Raw genomic sequence first — 19,934 nt, 5'->3', positions numbered from 1 at the left:
CAAACATGATAGCATCTGTTGTTACACCATCCTTGACTGCTAAATCTGCTCATCTTTTAACTCTACGCCTGCTTCCAGTTCAAAATTTGCATTCTTTAAGCTCAAGCCTAAATAAATGGTTGATGTCACTTTATTAATTTTCTCAAAAGCCATAGAAGACTTTGCAGCTGTGTTTCACAGGCTGTTTACTTGTATATTCTGATTTGTATATTAACATTGACATGTAAAATCAGTGGAGAGCCGCTTTAATCTTTTGATTATTTTCATTTTTATACAGGTCATAAATGTCAGTAAAACTTCTATCAGCTCATCTGTCAATTAGTACATCATGTAGTGTAATGATTTATGATCTAATCATCAAACAACAAGAACAAAAACCCAGTAAAAATCAAATCTGCCAACTTTATTTAGTCAGATCCCTTTTTATAATACATTTCTCTTCAACCACTGAAGAGCAAATTGATCTAACATGGAAGAAGCTGTCGGAAATATTAATTTGGTAAAGTTGGTAAAACCTGTCTCTCTCACTCACACACACACACACACACACACACACACACACACACACACACACACGTATGCAGTTAACTGGAAATGCTGCGTGAAGTTCACATTCCATCATGATCACTATGGTCACAGGTTTCAGTCACTTGTAGAATCAATGTCGGTGAACACTGAAGCTGCTCTGGCTTTCTATAAGTGGTTAAATGCCTCATGTTTATGGTATAAATAATTTGCATACATCATAGTAGGCAGCAACATATTGTATAATGTGAAGTATGATGAAAAGGAAAAAGGCATACTATAAATGAATGCATTTGTGGGAGTGAAAATAAATGTTATGCTAGTAAAACAATCCTCTTTTGTTCTGTGACAATCATGGAGTAGAGGTGAGAGCTCCACTCTAGTATTTACTGCTACACCAATGATACATAGTGACACATGGTCCACTGTTTCTCATATGTTTGTCCCTTTGCTCTTAAGCTGATGTCAAGTGATACATTTTGTCATATCAGTTGTCTTTGCATAACAAAAAAGGTTTAGTCATTTGTTGTTCCAGATAATTATAGTGATTATCATTCATTACGTATCCCTGACAGTACAAAAAAACAGTGTGTCACTTTGGCAAAGTGTTCTTATGTCGACACCTCAGTAAACCACTTGAGCACATGGTCTTTATTCTCTTTCACCCATTTGATGTTGGCTATGGTCCTCTCTATGGCCTGCTCCAGGGCCAAGGTGGCTGAGCCAAAACCAACATGGAGGTTGTCTTCTTTGAATTTCCTCAGCTGGAGAGTGACAGAAAAAAGCAAAGGAAGAAAAACTGAATTTCTGCATTTCTTGTCTTTCTTTTCCTCTAAATACCCTCAGGGAAATACAGTGTGCATTTCAGTGTGCTTGTGTCTGCGTGGGTGGCATACCTCCTGCAACTCAAACTCTGAAGAGAATCTCTTTGTGATTCCACTGACGAGATTTGAGAAGGAAAATGACCCTCTTCCATACCTTAAAAAAAAAGAAAAAAAAGATGACGTTTACTTAGCAGAGGTAAAGCATGCATATTCTGCTGCTGTTGGCCTCGTTGAACATCTTTCTGGGAAACCACCACATAAATAACTCTGCTTTGGGCAGGATTGAGGAAATACTCACATACTCAAACTGGTTGAGCAAGTGAGGGGAAGATGAAGAAGATACATTTCTACCTAGAAGTCCTCAGCATTTATGCGGATTCTGTTAGATATTCTTCATTCCTGTGAAGAGTGAGGTCTTACTGCTGGAAAATGTAGTCCCATCTTGCTCTGACAAAGTTCCAGGCCAGCGGCATCCCCACAACATTTCGGGCAACGTACTGGATGGTGGAGGTGGCGTCTTGCTTGCGGATCTTCGATGGGTTCAGCGTGTAGTCCAGATACCTGGCTCAACCGAAAACTTTTTATTACGAAGACATCATTTCCATGACACAATTTTAATAAATTCACTTCAGAAGAAAAATGAGCTGAAGATTGTTCAATATTTTAAACATCTGGAGCCTGGAAAAGGGATGACATGTTTCTTTGCATTGATTACTTTGCCAGGGTTACCTATCCTAGAACAGCAAAGTCAGTTGAGCTCTAAGATGAAGAACAGTCTGTGCTAGTGGAAAATATTTGAACTTGCTGAGTTCTGAGATTAGCCAACGTATGAGCTGTCACACTAGCACACACAGTCACTATCTGTAGCTGCAGAGTCTGTACAGAACGTTGGGGGCAAATAAACACACTGCACAAACAGTCCAGCAGTTAAATTTGCATGAATAACACAAGGAACTAAATGTAAGACTGAGTCATTTCTGTACAACCTCATGTTGCATTCGCCTTTTACAAATGAAAAGTTGAATTCATAAATTTAAACACAATGTATCTGATGTGACTATTATCTTATGGTGGCCAGTGATAGCCAACCCTAGCAAATATCAGTTGGATATTGCTGCAAAATGGAATCACAAAGTCACTTCGCTGTCTTTACAACTCTTTTCTTCTCATGCCACTGTTAGCTCTCCACTTTGGCATGTTACAGATAAACATTAAGATAGCGCTTCATTGTCCTATAAGTGCTGCTTATCAGCTGTTACAAAACAAGTTGGTGTCTTTGAAAGTACAGAAAGCAAGGGAAACGAGTTGTCTGCAGGTTAGATAAAAATTCTCCACTCTTATAAGGCTCAATGTGACAGTGTGTACATTAAATGCACGGACAAGTGTGTCATTCACAAAAGACCTCCACCAGGATACTCCCACAAATCTGGATGTTGCACATACCTGTTCAAAAGCCAGGGTACTTTGGTGCAGGCCATGGCAGACCGAAGCCTGGAAGCTTCAGATGCAAGAGTGGTGTTCTTGAACATTCTCCAGGCAAAGTCCCACTCCTCCACCCCGCCAAAGGCTATGGCACTGCAGTAAACTGTGCCTTTCAAGTTGGGATGGATCCTGATCAACATTAAGATAAACACACAGTAGCACAGAAGATGAATACCGGCTCACTCCTCATGTGTGTACAATGTTAGCTTACTGAAGCTAACATTTGTACAGCGGCTTCACTGGATATCTGGGGGTGAATTAGCACAAACACAAACATTCCAGCAGTCAAATTTGTGCTGATACGAAATCATAAAACATGACAGAATTGACTTAAACTGCTTACTCACGGGTTGTGATGTGGATTTTCCATCCACTGTCTGTACCAGCCTTTGATCAGCTCCCTGCAACCCTCCACACCCATACTGCAGGCTATTCCAATAGCATTGATCTGATTATACCTGAGAAGGGAGATGTTTGAGAAAACTGGGAAAAACTGCAATATACCATATGTGAAGGACATGGAAGAGGCAACAATCCAAATTAATATTTCATTGAATTCAATGATGTCACCAAATGTAAAATCACTTATTTTTGCTTGAAAAACATGTCTTCTGTCAGAAGAATTCTTACTGGTCTGTGTGTCCTGCTGGCACTTTGGTCCAGTTATCTGTAATTATCTTGAAGTGCTCAAAAAGTGGTTGGATTTGTTTCTTGAGGTATGCCTAAAATAAGAATATATCAGCACAGCTTTATATGTCCATTTACTTCACACACTTCTGCTTTTAGTATCAGAATGAGCAGATTCAATTTTAGTGGGAAAGTGGTATTAACCTGTAAAGCTCCATAGACCTCAGTCCGGTCAAACATGAGGATGTAGTAGTTGAGGTTTCTCAGAGCTGACTCCCAGGGGATGTAGTCTCTTTCCTTGGACAGGTATTTAGTAGTTCTCAGCGCCAATGTTGTATTGATTATTTTGGCTCTACACAAAGGGAACAAATCCTTGCATTGTTTGAAGACGTACAAAATGTGAGGGATATTGAATACTTGAAATACTTTTTTCTTTACCTTGCTAGGTTGAAAGCATCATCTATGATCTGTGCTCTGTTGATGACTGATAAAGCCTGAAAGAAATAACACACACATACACATACATGTTGAAAACCACATACATGGACAACCAAGTCTGTGTGGTGAAGCAGAACAGAACAGCCACTATTTCTGCAAAAGCCCACAGTGACTTTGTTCCTTATATGGACTTGTCTGCAGTTTCAGAAAGCACATTTAATAGTGGAAGCCTGACTGACTTGACATGCAATATCAAGAGTGAAATTTGCCAAAACCAGCACATTTCTGATTAAACACAGCTAATAAAAACTTTGAAATCCTACATGTGCAGCATAGAAAATGGGTCAACAAATAAATGAAGTAAGTAAAATCTGAATGTGTTTCATATAGCAGGTTTATTATGCAGACCTTGCCCTCTGGTAGCTTGACTCTCTGGGTTCATTCTCCTCTGTAGAAGAATGCATCAACACATATTTTTTCTTGATTGGCCTATTAGGATGTACACATCAACCCCGGTATCGACTATGTGATTGGCCATCATATTCATTCATTCCGAATGACAAAATGACAAATACACTTAAACATGAACTCGAGTAACCTGATGGTTGTAGTTGAGCAGGAAGAGGAGACGATCCCAGTTGTCAAGATCATAGTTCACCCTGAAGTACCCAGATACATTGGTGTTCGCCAGCACCCAGTCCTGTCCCGACACTCTCATTTGACTGTTGCTGTCTGGTGAAACATTAAACTAAGATATGAATGCAGCTGAGTCTGCTATTCCGGCAGGAAGTCTTTTATTCTTTAACATCAATCTGATCAAGATGAGGAGTGGATGATCCTAAGACCATACCTGTCTTTTGTAGGAGCCAGTACTGTTGCTGCTCCACACCTGTCTTTATCCATTTAATAGGGACAAACCATGTGTAACTAGACAGAAACGAGAAAAGAAAAGACAGAGATAAAGATAGTGAGTGAAAAACTGTAATATTGTTGTTTTTTAACCATACTGGCAGCATGGTTATAAGGATAGCAATGTCAAGCTTTTGGTCTGTGTTTCTTCTGGACTACTACATGTGTTGGCATGAAATTTGATGCATACTTTTATGGTCCCCAGAGGCTGAATCCTGCTGACTTTGATTATCGGTTGACTTTTCTAATAGTGTGGATTTGGATTTGAGTGAAATAAAAATTTGAATGAAATGTTTCAACAACCATTGTATGGATTACCATAAAATTTGGTACAAACTTTGCCGTCACTATCAGGATGAATTGTGAGAACTTTGGTGACCCTCTTGCTTGTCATTTCTGTTTAGTAGCAAATGATGTCAATGTTAGTATTACCTTGGAGACTATACCTCAATACAGCTTTACAGAGCTTTTGCTGAGCGCTATAATCGTTATTAAGACATATAGCTACTTTGTGCTTCAGGCAATATTGTTCTATTAAGGTAGACATTTGACAAATGGCAGATATCATATGGAGCAGTCAATCTCTTCAAATATTGTCTACATGGAACTTACAGGATTAAGTAAAACTGATTCCTACTTGAACTGAGAGGGTCTGTCCACTACAGAGTCTGGATCCAACAGGAAGTGTTTCTGGGTGATACTTCCTGTCCGGGTGTCAATAGTGACCACTGGGAAGCCCATCTGAAGAGTCCAGTGGTTCATGATCTCGTGGACAGTGTGAGGAATATGTATACCTGGTGTGTTTTCAACTGCCTGACAACAAACAGGGGTTGGGAGGAATTTAAGAAGAAACATGCACATCCAACGACACACTGGCACGTGAAATCCTGCACAACATACTTTTAAGCTTACCGACCTGTTGGAGGTGGTCCCACAAGTCTGTGTACACTGTGTTGCCGAAGGCAAATGTGTTCAAGTAAGACTGAGAAGAGAGCAGTTAGAAACAGTCGGTAAAGCATCACTAACTGTCAATGCATTGTTTTTCCTGTAATCAAAAAGTTAAAGCTGCATTCAACAACATGTTTAAACACATTGTGTTATCAGTCACAAAACACTACAACAATCAGACGAATTTGGTTTGATGCGTCATATCCACAGACTCTGTCACTACCAGTACATGCGCCCACACAGGCACACACATGCACGCACACAAACGCACACACACGTACACAGTCATATCTCCATCAGTTTTGGGGACATTATAAAGACTTACATTCATTTCCTGGGAACTCACTCTAACCATAACTACTGTTGCTCAACCTTAACCTAGCTGTAACCCAACCTTCATCCTAACATTTAATGATTTAGGTTATGGGAATTATTGTGGGCATTTTTCCCCAGTAAGGTGGATGAGTACCCAAAATGTGACTGTATAAAAAGACACACACACACACACACACACACACACACACACACACACACACACACACACACAGGCAGCAGTAATTCAGAAGTGACGTCTCATAACAGAGTTACTACTCACACTGAGTCCTTTGGCAAACACAGGCTCAGTAAGAAACTCTGACAGCATCCTGAGCACAGCTGCTCCCTGAAAACAGCAAACACACAAACCACCAATATTTGGTTGGCTTGAACTTGTCATGACAGCAAAGGATTTTACATCCAACGCAAAGGAAATATTAGCTTAGGTGCAATATGGCTCAATGGTGCAATATAACTATTCAGAAATGACAACAAAGATTTAAAACTCATACTGACTCATGCATACATAATGAAAGAACTGATCAGGTACAAGTGCCTAAAGGTCAAGAAGGGAAATAAAAATTGGCTTGCAATGATACCAAGTTCATAAAGTATTACTTCATTTATCAGTGTTGTCAACTATAGAGCCTTTTTTCTCACAAAACTAAAAGAACAGATTTTGCTATATCGCCTTTAACACTTTTGAGAAAAATGTGGAAGAGCAAAATTGTAGCAAAAACTGTATGTCTGCATAGGATCCTGCATCAGGTATTGTAAAAAAAAAACAACAAAAAAAAATGATATGAGCAGACCTTGTTGTAGGAGATGGTGTTAAACATTTCGCTGATCTGAGCGGGTTCATTGACCTCCTCTTCTCGGCGTGTCAGTGGGTGGGAGGACGCCAGGGCATCCACAGCAAATACCTTGTGCACATCATCCAGTATGATCTGGTCTTTCTGCAGCCAAGCAGAGAGATGAGTTAGGACGTGCTTTCTGAAGTCACTGATCCATGAATTGTGACAGCACATCTTTTCAATTGTCACTGTCTTTGAAGGTACAGCTCTGGCTCTTACAATGTTCCAGGTGGGCTCAGCATAGTCAGCTCCAAGGTACTCTACATAAGACGCAAACCCCTCGTTCAACCACAGGTCATTCCACCATTGCAGAGTCACCAGGTTGCCAAACCACTGAAAAAATACAACACAACAAGAGTAAAGAGATACAGTGTTTGACCGCAGTAAGTTAAGATTTTGACAAACATAACCACAAAAGCTCAACTCCATGAAATATAAAAACTGACTAAGCAGGGGCTTAAGAAAATTCCCAACCACAGAATACAGAATTTCACAATATGATGTCAGCTTCTGAATGCATCTGAAGGCAAACAGGGTTAATTTGTCCCCAGGTGCTTATCTGTCATCTAGCGTTGCAAAGGGAGGTTGAGTACTCTGGCTAAATTTATGTTTACAACATTTCTGCTTTCTTCAGGTTTCAGGAACCTAGCTGAGATTGAGTTTGCACCACATATATGTCCTGATCATAACCCGTTTTTTTCCTTTTTCTCCCGAGCACTAAAACTGATGTGACGACAGCAGTTTGGCTGGAATGTTATGGCCTACCATGTGTGCGAGTTCATGGGAGATTACAGTTGTAACTCTCTCTTTGTTTCCTGTGGAGGATAAGATGGGGTCATAGAGCAGGGCTGTCTCCCTGTATGTGACCAGACCCCAGTTCTCCATTGCCCCAGCATTGAAGTCAGGCAGAGCTATCTGATCTGGGGAGGACAAGAACATCAGAAATTCATCAGAATTGCTGTTGAATGAAGAGAATGTCACACCCAGCAACAAAAAACATTCAGTAACACATTCATTTATTCCACATAATAAGGATACACTGGTTAATTTAGCCAATAAGCGGATCCACCAATCACTGCTTGATTTGATAAAAGGTCCACTATTCACATGAAATAGATTTGACTTGATTGATTAATTGATCAATTCACCAGTAGGACCTATTGACCTATTGAAGGCACTGAGATATTGTCTATGAGGTATATGTTTTTGCTGATAACCCAGGTTTTTAAATGGAGCTTGGCACAACAGAGACAACACAGCCTTTTTTGGCCGTCTTGTCTGATTTTTGACTGTTAACCACACTAGACACATGGTTCTAGTGACTGCAGTATCTGCCAGTCAGTCGGTTGGTTGGCGTGTCCAAAACTTTGGGCCAGATAATCTCACCAACTATTTTACAGAATGCCATGACATTTTGTACAGACACCTATGGTCCCAACAGGATGACTCATAATAACTTTGGTGATCTTCTGACTTTCCCTCTAGCCCCACTGGCAGGGTTTTTTGTACATCTTCCCTGAAATCTCAATTTCTTCTTAATTGTTTGGAAATAAATTTGTACAAACAGTCATGGTCCCAGATGATGAATTCCACTGACTTTGGTGTTCTGCTGACTTCTCTTCAAGGGACATGAGGTTGACATTTGTGGTTATGATAGATATGTCTCGACAACTATTGGATGGATTATCATGAAATCTGGTACAGATACTTATACCCTTCACTTTCTATATAGTGTCATCATCAGGTCAAATGTTTACAACCAAATATTTGTAAAACTGATGTCATTCCCTTCAGCCTTAGCTATACTTTGTGTCGAGTGCAAGTTTGCATTTTGAGATTAGCATTTATCTAAAAGCACTGCTGTGCATTGGTTCAGCCTCACAGAGCATGGCTGTAAACTCTTGCTAGCTCACTACCACTGGTTGCCTATAATGTTTTGGATCTAAAAAGGGAAACTTATTCCACTTTCTTCTACATACAAGTTGAAATGTGCAACAGCAAGTGTGCAAAACCTGCTCATAATGAACAAAATATTTTTCTTTCCAACTGCAAAGAAAATTGAATGCTGGGCAAAGTGCCATAAAGGAAATGAGATGAATATTTCTGTCTTCACAGGAAAAGTATGTTGTTGCAGAGTTGACCTACCTGACTTGGAGAGCGGATATGTTGCATTGTAGTAGTTTTCATAGAACTGAAGGATGGGCCCTGTAACATTCAGAGCATAGTCTCCCTGCCTGTCACCTATGGCTTTTCTTCGAGCCCAGATCCGGACCTGCAAAGAATTTGGCAGCTTTTAGTCCAGATAACGAATAACCTCCATCAAAAGATTGTTATAGCTTTCTGGGATCACATGGGAACAGGAAAATAATGATGTGACCTCTGACCCTTCTCATCATTAACACTGTCTGTCTGACTGCTTTTGGTTTATGATCCAAATTCATCTGACTATACTGGCAATGTAAACAGACACGAGGAACAAACATGTCTTACCAACAAATTGTTGTTTTGGGTTGACTGAATTTTAACAAAGTCGCTGACAATAAACGCCAGCAGATACGTGGACATTCTCTTTGTGGGCTCAAAAGTAGTCACTCTGACAGGCAAGCCATCAATGACGGAGTCTGCTGTGTCTGTTCAGAGAGGAGGAGAGTTAGACTCTGACACTCTGTTATTATTAACAGCATCTAGTTCCAGATTTTCGAATAACATGCCCCAAGTTATTAATTATTTACCATGAAACTGTCTGACACATAACAAATTTGTCCACATTTCAGATTTGCTCTGAAAGTCACTTTTATTACAAGCGTGTTAAACATGCCCCAAATACTACAGAGAATTAAGATGTAACAACAATTTGAAAGGACTAAATTTTTGTATTTGTAAGACAAACCAATTTCCATGCCGTTAGACAGGGCCACAGTGTGTCTGTCATGGATGATGGTGATATTGAAGACGGCTTTCATGGCTGGCTCATCAAAACAAGGGAAGGTTTTCCTGGCATAAGTTGCTTGCATCTGCGAGGTAGCGACAACTCTGCAAAATGTTCAAGTAAACATGAACACAAAATAGACATCAACCAAGCAAAACGCATCTAGCAAGAGGAACATACTGTAGGAACCATGAAAATGACCTCTCATTGTCAAGAGCACAATGATGGTGCACCATTAATTATTCACCACTATGTCAATGCTTACATCTTCACTCCATCCTCAACATATTCACTCCTGTAGAAACCTTCCAGGTCATCAGCCAGCTCCCCCAAAAATTCAGTGTAAAGCACATATGATGCTCCAGCAAGAAGTCTGCTGCGTAGCTGAAGAACCAGATACTCCGTCCTCACAACAAGCCAAGACTTTTGTATGGTGGGCACAGTGGCTCTACCCAGACCGGTCAGCTTAGCACGGTGCCCATTGAAAGTGGTGAGGTTCAGCTTGTTGGAGTGGATGATGATGAGGTCTGTTTCCTTAACACATTTGAAGACCACCGCTGAATGTCCAGTGAAGATGAACAGGCCGTCTGCGTTGGGCTCCAGCCGGGGCCACAGGGTCACATTGTAGGTGACAGGAACAAGGGAGACTGGAAGTCTATAGTGGTCCCAGGGCTCTTTCAGGATGAAGGGGGTTGTTGGGGGTGTAGGCATGCTGGTGCTGTCCATTGCTCCATCTCCAGGCTTGCCTCGATTCTTGGACTTTTCCTTGTCGTAGGCAATGGACAGAGCGATAATGGTGGCCAGAGCACTGGCCGCCAGTACAAGCATCCCGAGGCCCACATTTTTACTGACATAGTAGACTTTCCCCATGTCCGACTGAGGAGATCAGAGCTAAACTGAGGAGTCTCAGTCTGTGTTTGTCCAGCACAGCAGGTTGCTTCCCTCCACAGTTAATGGGTGAGCTATTAACATGGCAAAAAAGACATTTTCATTATACCTATGGAGAAATAGAAAGAAGGGAAGGCCTTGGTTATTTAATCTGCAAGTCAGCAGTAGCTTAGATTTCTAATGTCAAGTGATGCTGTGCAGGCACTGTTGATCAAAACTGGCATTGTAGTTTCATTGTTACTATTTGCTAAAAGTACAGTATTATTTGATATGAATGAATCATTACATTTCAGTCATTTATTAATAGTAATTATCATAGATACACAATATATTAGAGAAAATCCACCGTTTCTTTCATAACTACACTTTACATTACTTTTGTATTCCCTGTGGCCCTCCAGAGAGGTTTCTCAACATGCATTGCAAAGTCCTCTATGCAGGAAAACTCATGGAAAAGTTCTGTGATCAGTGACATGAAGCAAGACTGCTAGCTGTTACCATTTTCACATCCACTGGACAACATGGGAATGAAACGGTAATTTTGCTTCTGTCAAATACCAATCACCTGAAGCGTGAATCAAGTCTTGCCACCTCAGCTATTTGGTTCAAGACCAACTAAAGAAAGATCATGGTTATTAAGATCAATTCTAATGACAACAAATCAGTTAAAATCAATGGAGCCCATCTGAGAGAAGTAAAAGGTTTTTGCCATGTTTGGAAGAGTAGCATTCAGCACCTTGAGAAAAACCCCATCAGATAATGGTTTACAATCCTAGAGACAGAAAACAAAATTTTGGAGAACACTGATTGTTATACAGCAGTTAATGCTGTAAACATTACCAACCATAAGTTACTGGTTATACCTGAAACAAGAGTGGCTTTAACATCAATACCTCTGTGTTTTATTGCTTATCAATTTGACCTCTCATCTTTTAGAAGGATATTATGACATTTCTGCCTCCAAAAGATGCACAGTCTTTCTTGAAAGGAAAAGTTTGAATACATTAATTAATTGTGTGTTAACTGTGTGTGCATCCATTGCTTGGCTGGGCACTGTCACTTTGTGGATTCTCTGCTGATGGCGTAACGTTACAGTGATGACTCCAGCTTTAGGTGCTGCCAGGCCGACAGAGCCGTGTTGATTGTCAATAATATGCTTCTGTGAGTAACTGAATACACAAACAGCTGCTCTATCATGATTGGTGTGTTCTCACTCCATTTTTGGACTCATCAGTTCTTAAGTCAAAAGCTTAAGTCCTTTCAGTTATTGCTTTTTCCTTTTCTCATGCTTAGGGTTATTATTACTGGTATAAAACTGGTATTATAGATTTGTTAATATTACAGACAGGGGGGAGAAAACAACCAAGAATGACTGAAAGTTTATGTGAAGAACAAAAAAAAAAGAAAAAAGTTGTTTTGCCTTAAACTGCACAAATTGCAAAAGTAAAGTGAGAGAAAAATGTCCATTATCCCAAGAAGGAAAACTGCCTGTTAGCCCAGACTGCATTATTTCCAGCGATCTGGTCAGAGCCCTGGATTTTATGAAGGCTATATAGTTTTGTTCTGAAACTGCAGGAGCAAACATCCATTTAGGAAAACCAGCTCACACTGTGTGTGTGTCCATGGCTGTTTAATGGATACTGGTAATGTCTGTCAGGCTGAGTTTGATGTGTGTTTAGAGTTTCAAGGCGCGAGTAGACTGATGGCTTTGGACGAAAAATGTATCATGTTATTATGCTGATAATTTCACAGAGACCAAAACAACAGATGTGCAGAGTCCTTTTTCATCATCCTGTGTGGCTGATTAATAGTAGACCTGCTCATTAAAACATGCATTGACACAGTGTGTAAGCTTTGCCTTGCTTTGACACTGCAGTCATCTCTAATATGAGTTTTTGCTTTAATGTAATGCAGCTGGCATGTATTCAGTGTCTGGTATCATTTGAGGAAAGAGCAGGATTTTCATATATGCTAATGTTTTCAATATAATAATAAGAATGAGTACGTCGGTGCTTTTAACTTGTGCAGCAGGCAAACGTTTTTCTGCTAACATTAACTGTGTGTAGGGGGCTCTGTGCTTTTACCATGCACTGTCGATTGATGTCTTTAGACAAACAGGTAAACTCTTTCTCTCTGTGGAGCCAACCTTGTGTACAGCCTTGCTCAGCATTGTCAGTGCTACTAGCTAGTAATACTCGCTGGAATATGTGCCGTGGTAGCTCACCAGAAGTGACAGATGGGGCTGAGGAGGATAAGTGTTGCATACAAATTCACCTCGAAAATAATTTTCCTGGCTTCCACCAAGTTCCTCTATTTCTAAATACTGAGAATGTCCATGTAAACGAGCTATTATGACATGGTGGAATCGCTGAGCCTATTGACTTCTTTTCCTTTCTATTATTGGCCTGTGTTCTCTTCTTCCATTTCATTTGTCATTATCTCATCGGGACGTGTCATTTATTTTTTATTAAGCAATAACCAGATGGGTGGACATTGGCCAGGACGACAAGTCATCTGGATTATTTAACAACTAAAAATGTCCACAAGGAAATAGACCATGCTAACTATCTTCTGTTCTTCTGTACAGGTATGAACAGTTTGACAAGAGCAAAGACCACAGCGTGAAATTATAAACATTATTACAGTCTCAACAGACTGCTTACTTGTATAATTCACATCTGATATCTTGCCCTAACAGATTTTTGCCATTCCCATCAGTCTGATATTGTTGTATAATCCTAACTGATTCACTATAGACACGATAGATACGCTGTCCTGTAATGAATAATCTATTAGTGCCTTCATTTAGCCTGGAGTTTATTCTCAATGAAGGAAACTGTGCACTGATGAAAGAATGAGAAGTTAAAGCATATTTTCACCTCCCTATCAATAAAAATAAATGTAAGTTTACTGATCAGTAGGAGATCAGCATTTTCCTCTTGTTTGTTAAAAACACATCACATTATCAGTGATGCACAGTGATCAGATGTGCTTATATCTGCTGGTAAGGAGCATGCAGACAAACAGCATGTGAGAGAAAAAACGAACTCACAGCCTATTTTGTCTTGTTTTACTTCTACCACCTGAAGAACAAAATCCTGACAGAGCCATTTTTTCTTCCCTCCTTTCCTTCCACTCTGATAGCATGTGCAGCTGTTTCCTCTACAACATCGTCATCTGATCATCGCACTGTACATGTGGGAGAAACATGAAGAATAGTCAGTAACCGCAGTAATGTCAGCAGATCTGTCAGCCGTTTGCATGCAGGTGTGTCGGTTTGGTCAATAAAATGTATTTTATTTGTCGTAACTCTTCGCAGTAACAAAATAGGAGCTGCAAATAACAGACTAGTTTGATAAGAATTTTCTTTTAGTGTGCACAAACATCTATTAAATATCCAGCATTTCTTTCTAATAGGGCATACTTAACAGAAAAGGAAACATCAAAGTTCACTCTTTGGACATTTGGCCTTGACTGGAGTTGCATACACTTGCACGTGATGCCAACTGATGCATCTCCGTGACAAATGAGCGAACTTTATCTGCTGATGAAGACTGTGAGTTGAAAGTCTGCAACTCATGTTCTTATCAGTGATTCAGTAACATTTACAGCTGAGGAACTGTGTGACCACCATGACCCTTTTGTAATCTCTGTATTTTTCCAAATAAAATATCATATCTGTGATCATAAATGCTAGTGAATGATTAATAAAGGCTCGGGGCTTTCTGGCATTCTAATTTTGGTGCTGCAGCTATTTTCTAGAAGATAACTGGGCTTCTTGATAACATGAAGAGCTTACCATAGAAGACAATGTATGTTTGGCTGGAGGAACGTATACACTAGCTAAAGTGATTCTTTAACAGCTGTCAGTGCAAGCATTGCTCTATTAATGCCCACTGTGTGTTAACATTAAAAAAAAACAAACTTTTAGCTACAATCCATAAACCTCTTTTAAAGTATGCCTTGAAAAGTATGTTTGTCTTTGGTGAACAGCATTTACAGGTCGGTCTTCCCTTCACACACCTGCTGAGAGTATGAGTAACTAAATGAATGATTCATCTAAAAACCATGGTGCATTGTCATTGTCTTAAAAGCTTATGAAAGTGAGAGACTACAGCCAAGACAAGTTGTGTAACAGGAGCTTATTTAACAGCTTTTCCTCAGCTGACTGAGTCCAGCTCCTCTTCTGTGGAACCATCTTCCAGTCTCGGTCCAGGAGGCAGACACCGTCTCTACAAGTAGGCTTAAAACTCCATTTTGAAAAAGACTCTAGTTAGGGCTGGCTCAGGCTTGCCTTGGACCAACACCTGCATATGCTGCTATAGGATTACACTGTCAGGGGACTTTAATGATATACCGAGCTCCTCTGTTCTTCTCCCTCTCCACCTGCGTGCTTTCATGTCTTACCAACGCATGTTACTAACTTAGCTTCTTCCCTGGAGTCTTTGTGCTTTCTCATCCTGCAGGTTCGAATGGACAGTGGTTGATCCTGGATAATGGATTATAGCTACGTCTCCTGCCATGGCCCTGCCTGACATCCACTGCAACTGCTACTACTATTAGTTGCATTTGCGTTACGTACATTTACTCTCTGTTACTAATACGTACATATATCACATACATAAATACATCATGTATGTATGAACAATGCTATATATACTACACATAGTTAAGAGTCTATTATTACAGCTGTCACTCATACTGTTACTGTGATTGCATTTCTGTCTCTGTCTCTGTCTGTCTCTGTCTTTGTCCCTGTCTCTGTCTCTGTCTTTGTCCCTGTCTCTCTCTCTCTCTCTCTCTCTCTCTCTCTCTCTCTCGCCCACCGAGAGCCTGGTTCTTTCTTATTGTCATCAAGTGCTTGCTCATGAGGGAATTGTTGGTTCTCTGTAGGTAAAGAGTATGGTCTGTACCAGCTCTATATGGTTGTGATTTGGCGCTATATGAATAAAATTGAATTGATTTGAAGCTATGCCCAGTCTACAACAATCTTGTATGTAGACATCTGTTTTTTATATATTATTTGCATCAGATCCAATGATACATTGGATCCATTGGATTATCATGATGGGAACACCACAGTCACTGCTATGTGAACATCTGGAAATAATGTTCTGTATTTGTCTAAGATCTCCCTATGATAAAACACTTCAGTTCACACATCAGTTTTCTTTTGTCTGAAACAGTCTGTGGTTTGGAGGTGGTCATGTAGCGTATGTTATGCTTTAAGTGGTCGCAGAGCAAAAAACAAGGAGTGAACCCAAAGGTGCAGACTTGACAAAAAAGGCTGAGTGAAAACACCCATCCATTTTCTATACCCGACTATCCCTTCTCGGGGTTGCGGGGGGGCTGGAGCCTATCCCAGCTGTCAACAAGCGAGAGGCGGGGTACACCCTGAGCCAATCGCCAGTCGATTGCAGGGCAACATATACAGACATATAACCAGTCACACTCACACTCACACCGAAGAACAATTTTAGAGTCACCAATTAACCTAATGAGCATGTTGTTGGTCTGTGGGAGGAAGCCGGAGTGCCCGGAGAGAACCCACGTATGCACGGGAAGAACATGCAAACTTCACACAGAAAGGCCCGACCCGGGGATCGAACCGGCGACGTGTGCTGTGAGGCACGCGCACTACCTGCTGCACTGCACAACAGTCCAGGTAATTTATTTAACAAAATAGAGGCAGACAAAAATCCACCAAGTCCAAAATGCAGAAACAAAAGCAATACCAGATAAAAACAACAACCTAATAACCAACTGGGGAACCAAGGACTGGACTGGAATACTCACTATAGCCAGGGGGAACGAGGAAAACCACGCACAAGGGGATGATCCCACAAAGAAAAAGGAAACACACAGACTTAAATAGACAGGGAACTAAACAGACTCAAGTGGACACAGTAACACAATCACCAGGGTGGGAAACATACAGGAAGTAAACTAAGACACAAGAGGGAAGGCTACCAAAATAAAACAGTGTGCACTTACAAAAAAATACCATTTACCAAGTACTTTTCTTTCTTGTAATTATATCATATACATTGCAATGCCACAGTGCAGTAACTTAAAGAAAGGTTGTAATGTTTTCGTTTTATGCATTTTTAGGCTGATTATTATACCCAGAAAAGCCATTGCCATAGACCCTACATACACTCAGTCAGTCAGTAATTCCCTTTTCACCAGCTTGCTCATATGGCAGCAGCAAAGTCCCTCCACTTCTGTCTGTCTACTCCATGGTTCCCCAGCTTTGTTGGTGGTGCTGTAGCATTCTCTCAATGGTTTATCGCCATATGACTTTGGTCCCCACTTCTTTCTTTTGCCCTTGAAGTTCCAGTGGAATGCAAACATAGGAACTCCTATCATTTCCATTCTGAGCACATGTCCAATCCAGGTCCACCAGCATCTCTGTAATGTTGCATGTATTCTATCTAGCTGAGTGATTGCTGTTGGAGATGGTGTTGAGAAGATGCATGATTTTACATAGGCACGATGTTTGGAAAATAGATCATTTATGGCTGCCCTGTTCTGCTGTTTTCCAGTATTCTGCTCCACAGAGGAGTGTTGACAATACACAAGAGGCTATCATGGTGAATGCTGTAAAGAGCCTTTTCACCTTTGTGCTCCTAGACTGACCCTTTAGTCTCTGCTTGAGTCTCAGTGATTTGCTTTCTTTTCAGCCTCCTCTTTTCCTCAGTGATCTTCCATATTTCCACTTTGATCCATTGGTTTTTTTTTCTCCTTTGTCTGATTATTTTTTTCAGTTTCATTGTAGGTCCCAGCTGCATTTGTCCAGTGTTTGTCAGTGTTCCTCCTACTCACCTCATCATCTTCCTAAGCATTACATCTGATGACTTCATATCTATTGCAAACTTGCAATGTCAGTCTTTCCTTCATGGGTGGATCTTTCAACATGCTGACATCAGATCTTGGTGTTGCTGTGTGTGGTAGTCCTGTTCTCATCAGCTTTAGTTTGGTATCAGCTATTATAAGGTGGTGGTCACTGGCGACATCAGGTCCCCTGGACAGTTTCAACTTTTTGGACTTTTTAAATAAATCTATGAATATAGATTTATAAACGTTATTTACAGTTAACAAGGAATTCTTGGCTGCTAGATTATTTACATTTTAATTAATATGATTCATTAATTTGCAACTCTGTAGGCTACATTAAATATGGGATTTAAAGTTTACTTAACTGCACCAAATCACATGAAATTCACAATGAGTCAAAAGCTTAAATGGCAGCTACTGAGAGCTGCTAAGCTAGTTAGCTTTAGCAGGAATTTAGCTGTTTTTATTTCTCTCTATCATGATTGGATTTTACCTGATCTTCTTTTAGTTATGCAGAATAACGAACTGATGTCAGTTCATCAAAACGTATATTTTTTTAATTCTTTTTTTTATTCTCTACTAAATTTTGACCAAATATAATGTTAAAGCAAATTCCTAATAATGGATACACTTGGGCTTGTCATGTCTGACTATATGTACTGATATTATATACAATATTGTATATATACAGAATCAAATCTTAATATAAGAGACCAGAAGGAGTCTGTTCCAGGTGCTGTCTGTGCTAAACTTTAAAAAAATACTTTGTTTTTCCAAAGTAAAGCACAATCAATGAAATCAGTAAGCAGGGGTTAACGTGAAAATAATGCAAATTAACCAGCAGTCTGTTGGATAAATGCTTCCAATGTCCCAGATGTCCCTTCAGGCCAAGTTAAAAAGCAATACAAGTCAAACAAATCACAAGCACTTTCCTTCTGCCAGCAGGGAGCGGGATAATCTTGTGAGTGGGAATGTTTATCTTGGACACACAAAATCGCATATTTTCACAGAGTAAAAAATGACAACAAAAGAGCCATGTGACCATCTCTTGTGCTTTTAACAGACTCTCCTCTTCTGCTCCCTACAAGTATACTGTGTATTGTTTTTGGTCAGAACCTGTGCAAGGACCCGTTCGTCATCATATAGTTAAAAATCCTTAAATGCTCTGTACAATACGACCTGTGTGTATTATATGCTGCTTGGGCATTCTTTAGAAATCAAAATGGGAGTAGTTCGTGATAGTACTAGTGTTGTGCTTTATGCAAATGAATGGTGACATCTGGGTGGGACTGAAACTGGACTTGTTCTGTTTACATGATTTAGCTGTTCTTTCACACTTTGTCCCATGCCATTTCAACCAGATTTCCAGTTGAGGATCAATAAAGTTAATCTTATCTCAAGAATGTGAAGGCAAAATATGTTGGAGTACAAATACACCCCTACACACACTTTGGCATTGACATTCTACCTACACATAAATACCCTCACCTGCACTTTGAGCTCTGTGTGGTTTCATCTCCACACTCCACACATCAGCTGTAGCAGCACAGTTTACATCCAGTATAACCCACACTGGATGTTGACAGAAAACCAATAAATCCTCAGCAGAGCCAAGAAGAACTCAAACTGAGACTTTACGAACATAGTGAATTACCTCCTAGTTAAAGCACCAAGCATTTCAAAACTGCATTGCAGAGGTCAGATACTGTTTGCCACTGAAATAATGGCTAGCAGTCTTGTCATATGTAGATCTTTGATTCGAACTGAACACAGCAAAATCAAAACAACCACTGAGGGAGAAAGAGAAGCAACAAAAGCTGCTTTGGGTTAACTCTGTGTTTACTTTTCATAAAGAGCAATTCACGGTGGGTACCCTGTCTATACTGCATTCATGCACCATTTGTGAGCAGTCAGAGGTGAACCTTTCTGTGGCAGAGCAATTCTAAGAAACCTTCTTCAGAGTAAAAGAAGCAGCACAATGTTGCTCCAGGTGCCAAAAGCTGTAAACCAAATGCACAGGCTGTTACAGAACCTTTGCTGTGAAGGAAAACACAACAGGAGTGACTTGGCATGCAGCGTGTTGGATAAATTAACGTGTCAAACGTGGGGAACAGTACATACCAAACCCTGTGTAGCTGGACATCCACCACAAGCCCCGACTGAAGTCTGCATGAGACGCAGAAGTTGAGCTGGAATGATCCTGGCTGATGTGAAACAGCCACAGGCTGCATCTGTGAGGGTGGAGGTGGTGAGAGCTACCACAGGTTTTCCTGGGGATGTAGGCAGGGAACTACTCCCTCAATCCCCCCTCCAAAAAAAAAAAAAAAAAAACTAAATTAGGGGGAGGGGGGGTTGAAA

General features: G+C 40.3%; 1 protein-coding gene across 1 annotated transcript; it reads right to left on the bottom strand.

Moving 5' to 3' along the window:
* Nucleotides 1-383: 383 nt before the first annotated feature.
* On the bottom strand, nucleotides 384-19,804 carry LOC139334519 (aminopeptidase N-like). Its single transcript, XM_070967461.1, has 21 exons — nucleotides 19,698-19,804; nucleotides 10,117-10,848; nucleotides 9,813-9,955; nucleotides 9,413-9,552; nucleotides 9,068-9,194; nucleotides 7,688-7,842; nucleotides 7,142-7,255; nucleotides 6,881-7,024; nucleotides 6,349-6,414; nucleotides 5,722-5,787; nucleotides 5,443-5,618; nucleotides 4,747-4,823; nucleotides 4,495-4,628; nucleotides 3,897-3,952; nucleotides 3,663-3,810; nucleotides 3,462-3,553; nucleotides 3,179-3,289; nucleotides 2,793-2,960; nucleotides 1,770-1,910; nucleotides 1,422-1,503; nucleotides 384-1,289 (listed from the first exon to the last, which is right to left on the bottom strand). Exons 2-21 carry the CDS (start codon nucleotides 10,719-10,721, stop codon nucleotides 1,137-1,139), a joined length of 2,898 nt encoding a protein of 965 aa, XP_070823562.1. The 5' UTR covers nucleotides 10,722-10,848; nucleotides 19,698-19,804; the 3' UTR covers nucleotides 384-1,136.
* Nucleotides 19,805-19,934: the final 130 nt, after the last annotated feature.

The sequence above is a fragment of the Chaetodon trifascialis genome, chromosome 1, assembly GCF_039877785.1.
Source record: "Chaetodon trifascialis isolate fChaTrf1 chromosome 1, fChaTrf1.hap1, whole genome shotgun sequence".
Lineage (NCBI taxonomy): Eukaryota > Metazoa > Chordata > Actinopteri > Chaetodontiformes > Chaetodontidae > Chaetodon > Chaetodon trifascialis.
This window is presented reverse-complemented; position numbering and strand designations above follow the sequence as displayed.